The sequence below is a fragment of the Lathyrus oleraceus genome, chromosome 5, assembly GCF_024323335.1.
Source record: "Lathyrus oleraceus cultivar Zhongwan6 chromosome 5, CAAS_Psat_ZW6_1.0, whole genome shotgun sequence".
Taxonomy (NCBI): Eukaryota; Viridiplantae; Streptophyta; class Magnoliopsida; order Fabales; family Fabaceae; genus Lathyrus; species Lathyrus oleraceus.
The window spans coordinates 368,702,611-368,719,631 of record NC_066583.1 but is presented as its reverse complement, the minus strand read 5'-3'; the positions used below and the strand labels follow the sequence as shown (position 1 = coordinate 368,719,631).

At 30.2% G+C, this 17,021-nt stretch overlaps 1 protein-coding gene across 1 annotated transcript; it reads right to left on the bottom strand.

Moving 5' to 3' along the window:
* Nucleotides 1-5,980: 5,980 nt before the first annotated feature.
* Nucleotides 5,981-9,488, bottom strand: LOC127084801 (heterogeneous nuclear ribonucleoprotein 1). The gene is made up of 5 exons (XM_051025315.1): nucleotides 9,254-9,488; nucleotides 9,030-9,151; nucleotides 8,498-8,719; nucleotides 7,011-8,220; nucleotides 5,981-6,588 (listed from the first exon to the last, which is right to left on the bottom strand). The coding sequence occupies exons 3-5, from the start codon at nucleotides 8,717-8,719 to the stop codon at nucleotides 6,575-6,577; spliced, it is 1,446 nt and encodes a 481-aa protein (XP_050881272.1). The 5' UTR covers nucleotides 9,030-9,151; nucleotides 9,254-9,488; the 3' UTR covers nucleotides 5,981-6,574.
* Between the last annotated feature and the right edge of the window lie 7,533 nt (nucleotides 9,489-17,021).

Genomic DNA, 17,021 nt, shown 5'->3' with positions numbered 1-17,021 from the left:
AGTTACCTGCAAATCTGGGAGAGGTGCTCTGACATGTGTCATCTCGTGAATGGGTCATAACCTTCCAACGGTTATTTTTTACTAGTATTTAAGTCAATTGTAAGTTTCATTTAAGAGGGTGGAATTTTTTAGCATTGCAGTAGGAGTACACTTGAAGTATGAAGCGTTAAGAGAAAAAAGTCATCTCCCTACAAAATGTACTTTTGCTTCCATTTTTATCTTCGAGTCATTTAACTTACCAAACTACTTTTATCTGTTTTGGTCATTTACATCAGTATTTTATCTTTTATTTCTTTACTTTTATTGCATTTCTAACTTGTAAAATGTCACACTTACCACCCAAAAATATTCCAAACACTTTACCAACAAAATAGTCATATACTCAACACATTAGTTTAGGACTTTGTAGACAGTTCTGCAAGTAAACCTCAAATAGGAAGGGTAGAGATTATCAGCGAGAAACAAGTGCATGATGCAAGAAGTTCCAAGGCAAAATGATGATGCGGTTAGCTTCAGATGATGCCGATGAAGCTTTCTGGGCAAAGATTTGAGATTGAAAGAGCTTGAATCGAAGAAACCATAAACTGGTTTTGAAGTAATATCGGGTTCAAGTCAGGCATGGTTTTCTGGCTTTTCAAGCTTGAAAATAAAGGCAAATCACTCATTTATTTATAGGAAATGTAATCGAAAGCTCACACATGCCAAACAGACCTTAAATCGTGTAAGTTAGGGTTGAAAAATTGTCAAATGGTGCTCGTGTGAAAACAGGTGAGCAAATCATGAACTGTTAATGAAATATGGTCGTTTTCAGCTTGTTTGGATATGTTTTAGTGTCACGAGTAAGTTGCATATGTGCAAGTGGTTCCAAAATGAAAAATGAACTGTAATTGCAAAATCTGAGCTTCGTGCAAAACATAGTTCATGGCACCATATTTGAAGTTAGGCCAAATGAAATTCCCTCGTGCGTTTTTTATTTTGCTTCATACAGTTTGTTAACTTCATTATAAAGAATTCAGTGCAAAAGGAATCACATTTAAAGGAGCTTTGAGCTGAAAATGGCATGGTCGTAAAATTGAGGTCGTGGCAAGGTTCTTTAGTCAGGCATTAGGTCAAGCAGCTTCTTGCATATTTTGGCAATTTGGGACCTCATGTTCATGCTTGAATAACTTTTTATTCTCTCGTGCATTTTGAGCCAAACTTGGTCCAAATTAACTTTGATATAAGATTAACAAAAGTCAAAAGGAATGAGATCAAAAAGATGCTTGAGCTGAAAATGGCATGGCTATCAATTGGGGGTCATGACAAGGTTTTGGCCCAATTTGGAAACTTAGCCCTTTCCAAAATTGAGGTCCTTAGGGTTTGAATTGATGCTTGAGCCTTGAAGAAAAGTTGTAGAGGAACTCATGATGAGAATTTGGCTCAAAGAAACTTTTCAATTGATTGAAAATTGAAGAAGTTATGGGTTTGAACCAAAAAGTAAATCATACTTGCAAATTAGGTCAACCAAACTTGTACAAACTTGAAGTTCACTTGCATCCCAAGCTAAAATGATGATGGAATGAGCATCCCTTGAAGAGAACTTGATTAAGGTTTGAATGATCTTGAGGATGGCTTGAAGATTGAGTGAAATGGCATGGAAATAAACACATGAACCACCCTTTAATTAATGAACCACTCTTGCATCTTTCTTGACCGAAATGACCTTTGTTTTGTCTTTAATTGAGACATGATCACCGACATGAACAAAGAAAAAAATAAGTATCATCTCTTATTGATTCTTTGTGATGATGCATAATATGATTCCATGTATGAAAATGAAACTAAGCAAAAGGTAGGAAAAATGAGGCTAAATTTTGGGGTATAACAGTGTTCATACCATTAAACCTAACAAAGTTTGTAAGCTTCTCAAATCCCTTTATTGGCTCAAACAAGCTAGTCAACGATGGTATGAAAGGCATACCAAGTTTCTTATTGAACATCACTACAAACAAGTTGGTTCAGATCATTCCCTATTTTTCAAGACTAATTTTTCCTCATTTATTGTTTCTTGGTGTATGTGGATGATGTCATTTTGGCACGAAATGTTTTGAATGAATTCATATTAATCAAAGTGGCCTTGAACAACACATTCAAAATTAAGGATTTAGATAAACTAAAATACTTTATAGGCATTGATGTACCACATTTAAAGGATGGAATTCTACTATGCCAAAGAAAGTATTTCCTTGACCTATTGGAAGACTCGGGTTTTAATGGATCTAAAATAATTTCTACCCCTTCTGATCCTGTAATTAAGCTCCATAATTAAGCTCCATCAAGATTCCAATACTCCCTATCCAGACATACTTATCTATAGAAGACTTATGGGTGGATTATTGTAGTTAAATGCAACAAGGCTTGCCGTCTCTTTTTGTACACAACAATTTAAACTATTTTTATCTACCCCTACTACAACTCACTTCAATCCAGCATGTCGAGTTCTCAAATATCTCAAAACATGCTTTGGTTGAGGCATATTGTTCCCTAGATATTTAGCTATACAATTGAATAGTTATTCATATGCAGTTTGGGAAAAATGCATTGACACTCGAAGATTCATCTCTGGTCAACGTTTATTTATTGGCAAGTCACTTATTTCATGGATAACCAAGAAGCAATTAACAATTTCAAGGTCATCATCAAAAGTCAAATACCAAGCTCTTGCAGAAGCCACTTGTGAATTGCAATGGGCTTTTACCTCATGAATGATAATCAAGTAAAATGCACAAGAGTTCATGTGATTTACTATGACAATCAAAGTAATTTACATATTTCAGTCAATCTTTTTTTTTCATGAGAGAACAAAGTACTTAGAAATAGATTGTCATATTGTGAGAGAGAAGCAAAGCAAAGGAATCATAAAACTCCTTTCTATCAAATTAAAGGATTGGCTGGCCGATTTCAAAGTCTTACATCCTTAACCATTCAATTAACTTGAAGGTGATAGACTTGTACTAACATTCAATTTGTGGGAAGATATTGAAGCATATGGAAGATATTGAAGCATATGGAAGAAGATGGTGATAACACCTTGAAGCATGTCAAAGACTAAACCTACATGTCATTTTTAGTTACAATTGCATAACAATAACTAACTTTGATTTAGTTATGAAGTAATTAGAAAAGTGATTATAGTAGTAACTTATTTCTTAAAAATTCATTTTTTCATAATGTTCATTTTGATCTCCTTAGTAAACAAGTATAAGTAATTAAATAATTATATATAATGGTTTTCAAAATTTCTATTGATATGATCTAACAAAAAAAAATATTTTTTTATTATAAAAATCACAAGTAAATAAATAATTATATTATATATTTTGCATGAAAATAATTTTAGTTTGTTTATATAACTTAAATTAATATTCATATTCATATCATAATTTTTTAAATTGGCAAAGGAGAATTTTTTATTTATGGAAGTGTTACATGACCACTTTTAAATTCAACCCGGCTACTAAATGGATTTGGCCTCTCACACATCAGATGTATTATTCATAATTTTTAATATTTATTAATGATTAATATTTTCATTTATAAATTTGTTTATATTTATTAGATTTCAGTTTTATATTTTACCTTCTTTAATTAAGTGTATGGGTTCAAATCATTTTTATTAAGTACAAGAACCCAAAACAATATCATGCATGTCACAGACAAGATAACAGAGGTCCAACTCCTTTAAAAGAAATAAAATCTGTGAAATAATAAAACTAATTTTGTACAAAATCGTTATTGTGAAGCTGTGACGATAATGTCCAAAATTCATCAAAAGATAAAAGCGAAAGACAAATTGTAATCCATTTAAAGATAAGATAAAAGCATAGCCACACGTAAATTTGTTCATTTTTGAAGATCCAAATCTGAAATCTTATTAGAAGAATGGAATCGCATGAAAGTAACAAGCATAACGATAAATAACCATGCAACTTGCCTTCGTTTTTGCAAAACAATAAAACACTAAAAGTTGCCACTAATAATAACCATAGATTACTTACATGCATAATGAATGAATAAATTAAAAGTTAGTTTAAATATGTTTTCTGTAATACTTAATCCATTTTGACCAAATACAAAAGTTTTGATTTTTTTCGTTCACTTAAAATAATTATTTGAGAATTTAGAAATTAATAAGATTTAGTTCGATAAGTCAAATTTTATCTAAAACATTTTAAATTAATCATGCAAAAATAAACATCAACAGAATATAAGATCGGTTTGTTTCAATTTCTTAAAATGAGTTTTATAGTATTATATATATTTGTTAAAAGAATTTTTTTTATAAAAAAATCAACTAAAAAATGGTTAAGATATTTTTTATATCAAAATTTTAAAAAAATATTTAAATTTAAAGCTATTTTAAATAATTTTTTAACTATTAAAATATATTTTTAAAATATATATTTTTGAAAAATTATGTAATTCCTGTTATATTATAATAATGAATAATAAATATTTACATTTCTGATATCAAAATTATACATTTAATTTATGAAAATGAGTTCTTAAAATTCCTACTATTATGTATAATTTGTACATTTAATTTATAACATACATATACAAACAACAATTTTTGAATAAATATGTATAATTAAAAATATATATATAAAGAGAAATGATGTTTGAAATGTCAAATATGATGTCACGGATTTTTGTATATATTTTTGAAATGTGTGTAAAGTGTAGCCAATAAAATATAAGATAGAGATAAATATATACAGTTTCAATAAAATATAAGATAGAGATAAATATATACAGTATCAATAAAAATATAAGATAGAGATAATATATCCAGTATCACACCTATCTTTTTTTGTCCATATAAAGCTCAAATGAAAATAAAGATACTACAAGGACTAAAAAGAAAAACATATTAACAAGGACTAAAAATAAATATAAGAGACTAAAACAAACTATATTTTATAGAAAGTTAAATAAATATTACAAAACAGATGCATTAAGGCTTGTTTAGGCTTATATTTTAGTACTAGTTGTGTCTGTATGGATATCGTATCTGCCGTTCTTAGTTTAAACCTAAAGTTTAATATTGTGAGTATTGAAATTTAACACATATTCGGATTTATGTAATTACTACTAAGGATTTATGTAATTACTACTAGTTTAGTATTGACACTTCAAACTAAAGGTGTTAAAGGTGTATTAGATGTCTAACACATACCGATTTAACTAAAGGTGTTAAAGGTGTATTAGATGTCTAACACATACCGATTTATATAATTACTACTAGTTGTGTCGAGTGATTTATGTAGTTATTATTAGAGTGATTTATGTAATTACTGAGTCTACCAGTTGTGTCAAGTGATTTATGTAGTTATTATTAGAGTGAGTATGTGTATAGTTGTGGTCGTTGCTCTTAGTTTCAATCGTCGTATTTGTCGTTCTTAGTCGTCGTATATGTCGTTCTTAGTTTAAACCTAAAGTTTAGTACTGACATATTAAAGGTGTGTTAGATGTCCAACATATATATTAATTTATGTAGTTACTACTAGTTTAGTTTTGACATTTCAAATTAAATATATTTTTAGATGTCTAACACATACCGATTTATATAGTTACTATTAGTTTTGTCGAGTATGTGTATAGTTGTGTCAGCTGCTCTTAGTTAAAACCTAAAATTTTATTGAGTCAACCCCTTAAACCTAAATCTACATTTTGTAAGACTTGGTTACGTTTATATTTTACTATTAGTTGTGTCATGTCTACCGTTCTTAGTTTAAACCTAAAAGTTTTTATTGAGTCAAAACCTTTCAAGTTTCAACCAATCAACTTAGTTCTATATAATTCATCAACAACTCACAATGTTACTTTCAAGAAACAGTTTCAACATTCAAATACAAAAGAAGCAAGAATTGACTAATATTAAAGATCAAGACAGAAACATTGGTAATGTAAAAGCTGTATAGAAAAAGTGTAACAGAAATTAATAAAAGTGTTCAGAAACTTGATTATTTGATAGGGACCTTATATAGGATTCCCACTCATGTTTTTCACACTTGATGATATTATAAAATCAAACTGAACCTCACTTACAATTTTGACCAAAGTTACAAACAAATACCTTGGACTACAAGAAACAACAACTTCAAAAATTAACAATTACTCTATCATCATCAACAAACAAACTAAACAACGACGCAACACATTGCGTCTCGCCCGAGATGCAGCACTATTACACTATCATGGAATAATCTTCTTTAGTATATATCCCGCGATATGATTTTACACCTCAATCAACAACTTCCATGAAAACGAACCTAATTCCTGAAAACTCTGATAAAACGACCCGGAAAAAATAACCACGCCTTACACAAAATCACTTTGTAACTGCTTTGTTTTTTTGAATATGTATACTTCGAATGAAAGAACACCGTTAGCTATTATATGACAAATTTCTTTGTGAGCTTATATATCTCTCTCGAAGTGATGGAGATGTATGATTTCACAATACCTCATTTACTTGTAACCAGTTTCCTTTGATCTACTGCTACCATTACATATCCAAATTACATTTCTCCTAAGCAGCGATTCCTGAAACACGCGAATTTCATAAAAAGAAAGTGAGTAACATGCCATAAAATTACAATTTAATTCGTATCTCGTTATACTATGATATTTTAATTCATATGGACACTGGACATGACACGGACACGGACACATAAACACCGACAGTAATTTAAGAAAATGCAAGTGATTGAATGTAATCAGACACGCCTTCAATCGAAGTTTTGAGGCTACATAGCTAAATAAAGACATGAACGAAGCTACAAATCTGCATTTATCAATATATCACAGTTCGAGATATGCAGATCTTAAAATCAAATGTAAAAAGAAAATTAGTAAATACAGATTTTCGTTTCAAACTCATTAAGAATAGTTCATCTTTTGAAACAGAGAGAAACCAACACCAAAAATTTATAAACAAAAATCTGATATGTAGCCAAAGATCTAACCTCTATTAGGTTGTCTACTTGCAACATTGTAGCCTCCGATATAACCCTCAGAAGTCTTCACAGGATCGTCGGATGCAATACTACCAAGACCATAACTGAACGAGCCAGAACCGTCTATCTCAGAAGCGGCAGATCTCCAAGCATTGTCATTGTAAACCGAACCGCTGCCACTGCGGTATAAGTCTCCATACGATCCATCATAACCGCCAGCCGATGCATTAAATGTAGAGGACGGATTCACAACTGCATTGCTGTTTCTTCCATACCCGGCAGCACCTAATCCAAAGCTGTTATCTCCGCCTTCGTAAACATTATTGCCAGTAGCATAGCCGGAAGCAGCCCCTCCGCCCTGAGCTGGAATGGATGGACCCCAGTTTGTGCCACTGTTTCCAATTGAAACACCGAATGCCCCGCTTCCAGATCCCAAGAACGCACCGGGGCTAACCGGGTTATTAGCACTGCTCAGTCCCCCATTACCCCAGACATTCCTAGAAGTCGAGTTCATAAGAGAATCGCCTCTTCCATTACCTCCATTATAGCCTATCGGAGTAGCATATCTGCTTGAGTTGCCACTATAGAAAGGACTAAATATTCGACCGTACCCCAAATTGTTCCCAAAATTAGAGTTCCCTCCAAAGTTTGGGCTCAATCCAGAATCCAAATTCATCCCCATTCCATAACCGGTATTGCCGAAAGGGGTAAAACCGGTTCTACCACCAGTAAGCGGACTAAACCTACTATCCATTCTGACTCCATATCCTCCTATTGGACTCATACTATAACCTTGACCATAATTGTTTAGGTAACTACTTGCCCTACTATTCAAACTATAGTTATATCCTCCTATCAACGGGCTTCGGGCAGGACCAGGGGAAAGTTCTTTCGGTACGGCCCTTTTGACTTCAACCATCTTTCCATTAAGTTCGTGAAATGTTTTGTAAAGAACTCTATCCACAGCTTCCTCTGAATCAAATGTGATGAAGCCAAAGCCTCTTGGCCTTTGTGTATTGTGATCATACATAACAACAACATCGGTAATTGTACCAAATTGATCAAAATACATCTTGAAATCACTTTCGGTGATTGTTGACGGTAAGCCTCCAACAAAAATCTTCTTTGTACGACCAGGACCAGGCGATCCTTGTACACTACCAGTCTGTCTGTTTATATTGTTCTGATCATCCCTAGGAACAGCTTTCTTTGCTTCAACCTGAAAATTCAACACAATATAGATCAAAATCTGCAAGTCGTTTACAGTTTCTTTTATTATAAACAGAAAAAGGACAAGTTTGATCCAATGTACATCGAAAATTCATGCATTACCATAAATGAATATGATATTTTATAAAATCAAAGAGTAAGACATAATGATTTCTATTAGAATATAACAAGTTTCGCTAGTTTTAATTGCCGCTAGACTAAACACACAATATGAACAAAATGCCAAGGTATATATCGATCTATACAATACAAATACAGCAACTCACAGTGCGGCCATCGATTATGTGCTTATCGACAATGACTCTCTCAGCAACAGCAGGATCGGCAAAGACAACAAAACCAAAACCACGAGCACGCCCCGTTGCACGATCTCGCATGATCACAGCCTCAATCACCTCCCCATATGTCGCAAAATACTCCCTGAGACGTTCCTCATCTGTGTCCCAAGATATTCCTCCAATGAAGAGCTTGCCAAGATCCGATTCCATCTGTTCAATTACCAATCACGACCAACCATTAACCATCAATCACTAAATTCAATATCAAGATTCAACAAACACTCACTTTAACTCATAATTCTCATTCCAATTCAAACCAAAGGACCACAAACAAATCACAGATCAAAATAACTACATCCAAATCAATCAATGATGGCCACAATTCCAGATAAGGAATCAATCTAATGCACAACAATCAACCACAGTAAAAAAAAATCAAATCTTTACAAAAACAAAAGCAGAGCAAAACCGATCAGAAAATGCACATGAAAAGGAATCTAATCTGTGTCAAAAAACAAACCTTATCTGAAAATTCAGACACAACCCAGTTATTGCTTCGATCAAACACGAAGTGGGTTTTGTCAAATTCGATCTAAGAGCATCGGATCTTCCCAGCATCAATCAAAACTCGAACCAAAATATCTAATCTCAAAACAAACCAACGAACTAGATCAGAACATAAAAATTTAAAAACTTTACAAGAGATCGATGAGAATTTCCACAACCCAGATGAGAAAAACTCACCATAAGAAGATTTAGATGATGAAAAAATGATGGGCATGTGCAAAAAAAAAACAAAAAAAAAGTTTTTCAATGGGAATTTGGAATGAAAACAGAGGATGTGTTTATCATCCTCTATGTTTGTGTTGTGTGTCTCTCTCTTGCTTTTCTATCTTTTCTTCTTCTTTGGTTATTCCACTACCTTAATATAAATGAGAAAAGAAAAGGAATTTGTAACTAACATGAGGAGAGGCAAATACATAATATATAAATAGAGAGACTATAAATCTTCTGGTGCAAGAATATTTGGAGGAGCCACCATTTGACAGCATATAATGATATTTTTTTATTTTCTAAGAAAAATGTTGGAACCAATATTTATAATAATAAATAATAATAATAATTAAAAATAAAAGTTTGTAAGAAGAAAAATTAAGGATTTTTTGTCTCATTTTCTATATAGGATTAATTTAATTAAATTTTGTGAATCACTAAATATGAATGTTTCTATAGGTAAATTTAAATTTTATTAACTAAAAATATGAGTGTTTTTATAGTTAAAATTTTAATTTTATTTATTTGACAAAAAAAATTAAAATTTTGATTTTTCACTTTTGTTAATTTGAAGTATCTATTTGTAACCTATTAAGAATTTAATGACAAATTTATTTAACTTAAGGCTTTTGTAATTTATTTTTAAAAAATATTTGAGGTAAAATTTTATTTTAGGTTGTACTAATGTGAAATAAATGGATTCAATAAAATTACAATATTAAAAGCACGTCATTTCTGTCTGTGACAAAAATGTGGATGAGAATGAAATGCAGTTATTGATTTTACAAATTTTCATAAAGTAAAATCTGAAAAGAAGTGAACCTTGGAAATATCAACAGCAAATCTGAAAAGAATTGAACCTTGGAAATATCAGAAGTAAAATCTTAAAATGAATGAACCTTAGGATGATCAGTGTAGCAATTTGTAATTTATTTTTATAAATATTTGAGTTATAAATTTTTTATGATATATATTTTCATATTTAATAAAATCAATATATTTATCATAATAAAAATATCTTAATTTTTTTTAGAAAAATAAAGTAAAAAAAAATGAACTTTGAGATGATCAATGAAGCGGATAAGAAATTATTATGAGTTAAATAAATAAATATTATAATTGCAAAATAAAATTAGAGATGAACTCATTCCTATTGGATATTTGGATATTCAAAAAAAAACTATCCATAATATGTATGATAAAAATCCATAAAATTGGTTCGGAGAAAGACATCTGCAATTACAAACTAAATTGGAGACGGTACCTTAGTACCCACCTGCCCCATAGCCACACTATATATTTATTTATTTATTTTTATTTTAATTATTAGGTACACATTTTAATCTAACAAATTTATTATATATATTACAATTAAATTTTTATGCATTTTAATATAAACTTTTGTTTATTTTTTATCACAATAATATAAACTTTTTTTTATTTTTTATCACAAAAATAATATCTTTAATTTTTTTTAATGTTGTTAAAGAATTAAAATGACATGATAAATTATAATTGATCAATTATTTTTTATTAGAAATGCAGGTAAATTGGTATGGATATGGGTACTTAAGTATCTATAAGTTATGGGTACAGGTACAGTCATTATTTTCCATAGAGATATGAGTTCGGTTAGGAGGATTTTTTTAAACTACAGATTTGAGGAAGGGTAATATGGTACCCTGCCCAAATCATGTCCATTTTCATCCATATATGGAATCAATACATAAATCTTTTGGTGAAGAATATTTGACAATATAAAATGTTTTTTATTTTAAAGATAAATGTGTAAGGAAATATTGATAATAATAATAATAATTAAAAAATATATAATTTGTAAGAAGAAAAATTGTAAGAAAAATGTTTGAAGCAATAATAATAATTATTCAAAATTGTTAGAAAATTAGTTGGCAAGAAGAAATATTAAGGAGTTTTTTTTCTCTTCAATAGTATTAATTTACTTAAATTTTGTTAATCACTAAATATGAATGTTTTTTTAGTTAAAATTTAAATTTTGATTTCTTAGAGTTGTGAGAATTTGATTCTTATGTTAATTTTAAATTTCTATATATAACGTATTAAGGATTTAATGACAAGTTTATTTAACTTTTTTTACTCCCAAGTTTATTTAACTTAACCATTATGTAATTTATTTTTAAAAAAAATATTTGAGGTAAAATTTTATTTTATGATGTATTAATGTGAAATAAATAGATTTAATAAAATTACCGTATTGAAAGAGTTTTATGTTTATGACAAAAATGTGGACAAGAAAGAAATGAAATTACTGACTTTATGAATTTTTGTAAAGTAAAATCTAAAAATAAGTGAACCTTGAAATTATAAATAGTAAAATCTAAAAAATGAGTGAACCTCGCTATTATCAAAAATAAAATCCGAAAATAGGTAAACCTCATCATTATCAGCATAGCAATTACTAGGAAGTTGGTATTACATTATTAAAAACACGTCTTTTCTGTCTATGACAAAAATGTGGATGAGAATGAAATGTTACTGATTTTACAAATTTTCATAAAATAAAATCTGAAAAGAAGTGAATCTCAAAAATATCAGTCGCGGTAGTAAAATCTGAAAAGAATTTAGGGTAATGTTAACTTGTGCCCCAAAGGCACAAGTTAAGAGATAAATAAAAAAACAAATTCTTCAAAATTATGTATTGAATTTATTAGAAATTTATAATTAATAATTTTATTTATTTATTCAAAATAAATTTTCTATTTATGGATTTCTTAACATATGCCCTTGGGGCACAAGTTAGCATTTCCCAAGAATTTAACCTTGAGATTATCAGAAGTAGTAAAATCTTAAAATGAATGAACCTTGCGATTATAGTGTAGCAGTATGTAATTTATAGTGTAGCAGTATGTAATTTATTTTTATAAATGTTTGAGTTATAAATTTTTTTGTGTACTATATATTTTCATATTTAATAAAATCAATGTATTTATTGTAATAAAAGTATCTTACGTTTCTAGATAAAAAAATATGTATAAAAATCAAATAAGGCAACTGATATTAGGGTTTTTTAAAAATAAAGTCTAAAAATAAAAATCTACAAAATAGATACGAGCAAAAACACGGTCAATTACCCATTAAAATAAGCGGGTATGGGTGTCTTAGTACTTACTCGCACCATATATTTATTTATTTACATTTATTTTTATTTTCATTATTATGTACACATTTTAATCTAACAAATTTATTAAATACATTACAATTAAATTTCTATGCATTTTAATATAGATTTTTGTTTATTTTTTATCTCAACAATAACATCTTCAAGTTTTTTTAATTGTTGTTAAAATATTAAAATAACATGATAAATTATAATTGATCAATTATTTTTTATTAGAAATACGGATAAATAGATATGGATATGGGTACTTAGGTACCCATAAGATACGGATATAGATATTTAAGTTAAGGGTTTGAGAAAGGGCACTATGGGTACTATGGCACCTGCCCAATTTCCGCCTGTTGTCATCCCTAAATGGAATCAATTCATAAATCTTTTGATGAAGAAAATTTGATAACATATAATGATTTTTTTTTATTTTAAAGATAAATATGTGAAGCAATATTGATAATAATAATAATTAAAAAATATATAATTTGTAAGACGAAAAATTGTAAGAAAAATGTTTGAAGCAATATTTATAATAATAATAATTATTCAAAATTGTTAGAAAATTAGTTGGCAAGAAGAAATATTGAGTTTTTTTTTTCTCTTCAATAGTGTTAATTTACTTAAATTTTGTTAATCACTAAATATGAATGTTTTTTGAATTAAAATTTAAATTTTGATTTCTCATAGTTGTGAGAATTTGATTCTTATGTTAATTTTAAGTTTCTATCCTTAATATATTAAGGATTTAATGATAAGTTTATTTAACTTTTTTCTTACTCACGAGTTTATTTAACTTAACCTTTATGTAATTTATTTTTTAAAAAAATATTTGAGGTAAAATTTTATTTTATGGTGTATTAATGTGAAATAAATAGGTTTAATAAAATTACCATATTAAAAGAATTTTATGTCTGACTATGACAAAAATGTAGACGAGAATAAAATGAAGTTGCTGATTTTATGAATTTTTATAAAGTAAAATCTAAAAATAAGTGAACCTCAAAAACTTTGGAATTACCATCCGCCATAGTAAAATCTTTAAAGAATTGAACCTTGTCATCATCATGAGTAGTAAAATTTAAGGGTAATGCTAACTTGTGCCCCAAAAGCACAAGTTAAGAAAGCCCCTTATAGAAAATTTATATTGGAAAAAATAATTAAAAATTTAATTTTATATTTTTATTAAAATCATTACACAATTTTCAAGATAATATTTTTTCATTTGGTTATTAACTTGTGTCCTAGGGGCACAAGTTAGCTAAAATTGAATGAACCTTGGGATTATCAATGTAGCGGTACGTAGTTTATTTATTTTTATAAATATTTGACTTATAAATTTTCTATAGTATATAGTTTCATATTTAATAAAATCAATATATTTATCGTAATAAAAGTATCTTATGTCTTTAGATCAAAAAATAATATGTATGAAAATCAAATGAGGCAACTAATTTTAGGGTTTTTTAAAAAATAAAGTCTGAAAAAAGGTGAATTTTGAGATGATCAATGAAGCAAATAAGAAGTTGGGACGATTGGTAAAAAAAGTATCCTATAATTGGAAAATGGGTTTCCGTAAAAATTACCCATAATGGATAGGGTAAAAATGTGATAGGGTAAAAATCCGTAAAATGAACACGATCAAAGACATAGACAATTACTCACCAAAATAAACGGGTATTAGTGCGGGGTACGACTACCTTAGTATCCACTCCGCTCGATATCCGTAATATATATATATATATATATATATATATATATATATATATATTTATTTATTTATTTATTTTTATTTTCATTATTATGTACACATTTTAATCTAACAATTTTATTAAATACATCACAATTAAATTTGTATGCATTTTAATATAAATTTTTGTTTATTTTTTATCTCAACAATAACTTCCTCAAATTTTTTTAAATGTTGTTAAAAAATTAAAATGACATGATAAATTATAATTGATCAATTATTTTTTATTAAAAATTGTTGGAAATCCACCACAATCTATGGAGAATTTCAATCAATCTTGATGAACAAGATTGTTATCACTCACACAATAACAATAAAAAGAGAAGAACAATGGAGAAAGAAAATAAAGAACGATGAAGGAGAAGAAGAATATTCTGCAGAGTTTCTCTCTGCACACAACTTGTGGAAAACTTTTTTATTCACTTTGCAACTACAAAATTCTGTGAATACAATGTTATGAATACAACATTCACTTTATTACAAGAATAAGGATTACTCCCTCTATTTATATATTTAGGTTAACTTGCTCACTAAGTCAAGGTCCAAAACTATAAAAGCACAAGATAGTTAACACTTCTAAAATAGGCATAAATCGAAATCTTGTGTGAAGCAACATGCTTCGACATTTTGACACACACTAACACAACTCAACACACTAGATGGTTCGACACTTCATTGTTCTGTTGAGCAACCTGCTTCGACACAAGGAATTACAATTCAACACACCACTTAATTCATTGTGTCTAAGTTATCTATATTCATCATAGCTCTTAGTCTTTTCAACACTTCGACATACACTCCCTTCGTCATAATGTCAGCAATCTGATTCTCAATTCTACAGTAATCCATATTCATCTTCCCATCTGTTACCTGCTCTCGAAGATAATGGAACCTCATCTCGATGTGCTTGTTTCGACCATGTGCTACCAGATTCTTCGCCAAATTGATAGCTAACATGTTGTCGATCTTCATGGTAATTGCTCCATGACTCTTCGTTGTTATCTCTTCGACCAGATTCACCATCCACGTTGCTTGACATGCACAAAGGGAAGCGGCTATGTATTCTGCTTCGCACGACGATAATTCCACTACTGTCTCCTTTCTCGAACTTCAAGCAACGGGTGCACCACTTTGCATAAACACATAGCCAATTGTGGATTTTTTATCCTCAACATCACTACAGCACCTTGAGTCGGTGTATCCCACTAATTTGCATTATTTTCCATCATCAGCTGCAGAAAAAATGCCATAGTCGATAGTTCCTTTCAGATACCTTAGTATCCTCTTCGTCGCTGTTAGATGTGATACCTTCCTTCACAAGTTGCAGGAAACAAAATGCCGTACATGGCTTTATGTAGTATGTACACCTTTCTTTCTTTGCCTTGTTTCACAAACCCAGTTGGTTGTGCAACATAAACTTCTTTTTCTAAGAGGCCATTCAAGAATTCACATTTCACATCCATTTGACACATCTTCCAATTGTTTATGTTTGTTAGACCAATAACCAACTTGATTGTTTCGATCCTAGCAACAAGTGCAAAAACTTTATTAAAGTCGATTCCTTCTTTCTGAAGAAATTCTCTCGCCACAAGTCTCGCCTTGTTTCGAGACACTTCTCCTTTGGGATTCAACTTCACCTTGTATACCCACTTCACATCGATTGCCTTCTTGTTTTGGGGCAATTCGACAAGTGACCAAGTGTTGTTGACTTCAATTAACTTCAGTTCTTCATTCATTTCTTTCACCCACTTCGAATCTTTCAATACCTCAGTTGCATTAACTGGTTCTACATCTGTGTAGAAAACATAGTGTACCAGCTCACCTTATTCATTGACCACATCATCTGATGTAATCACACATTTTTGCAACCTTGCAGACATGTGTCTTGTTCTTTGAGGTCTGCTTGGGCCTGCTTCACCTCTGACTTCTTATTGAAGTTCTCTTTCAACTTCACTAGTTGGTTCATCATATAAGATTCTCACTGAATCCTTCTTAACATTCTCAGTCCAATCCCATTCCTTAAGCTCATATATGATCACGTCCCAGCTGATCACCACTTGCATGTTCATTGGGTCGAACAACTTGTATCCTCCAATCGAATGATATCCTATCAGGATCATCTGACTCGACTTGTCATCAAGTTTTCTTCTCAATTGATCTGATACATGTCTATGTGTTATAGATCCAAATACCATCATATGGCTCAAGCTAGGCTTGACACCAGACCAACATTTTTTTGGCATGATTCCTTCTAGCTTCTTCGTCGGACATCTATTCAGGATATATGTTGCAGTCGATACAGCTTCTCCCCATAATTCTTTGGATAGATGCTTGCCTTTCCACATATTTCTAACCATATTCATGAGGGTTCTATTCTTCCTTTCTACGACTCCATTCTACTATGGAGTGTGGGGTGGCACCACCTCATGCATAATCCATTCTTTCACACATAATGTGTTGAAGTATTTCGACACATATTCTCCACCATCATTAGTCCTCAGAATCTTGATCTTTCGACCGCTTTGTCTTTTGACCATAGACTTAAACTTGGCAAATACCTCGATCAATTCACTTTTCTTCTTGATCATGTAAGCCCACAGTTTTCGACTAAAATCATCTATGAATGTAACAAAGTATTTGTTAGCTCCAATTGAATCCACCTGGATAGGACCATATACATTAGAGTATATGACTTTAAGAGTTTCCTTCGACCTACATCCTTACTGAAGATGTTCTTGTGTTTCTTCGCCTGCACACATTCTTCACACACTTTGTTTGGAATGTCGATTTCTGGTAATTCTGAAACCATATTTCTTCTCTTTAAATCTCTGATGTCGTTGAAA

Excerpts from the sequence above, each read along its gene's own strand:
- LOC127084801 (XM_051025315.1), bottom strand. The coding sequence starts at position 8,719 with ATGGAATCGGATCTTGGCAAGCTCTTCATTGGAGGAATATCTTGGGAC. Across the intron at positions 8,221-8,497 it reads ACATAATCGATGGCCGCACT|GTTGAAGCAAAGAAAGCTGT; the intron begins GTGAGTTGCTGT and ends TTGAATTTTCAG.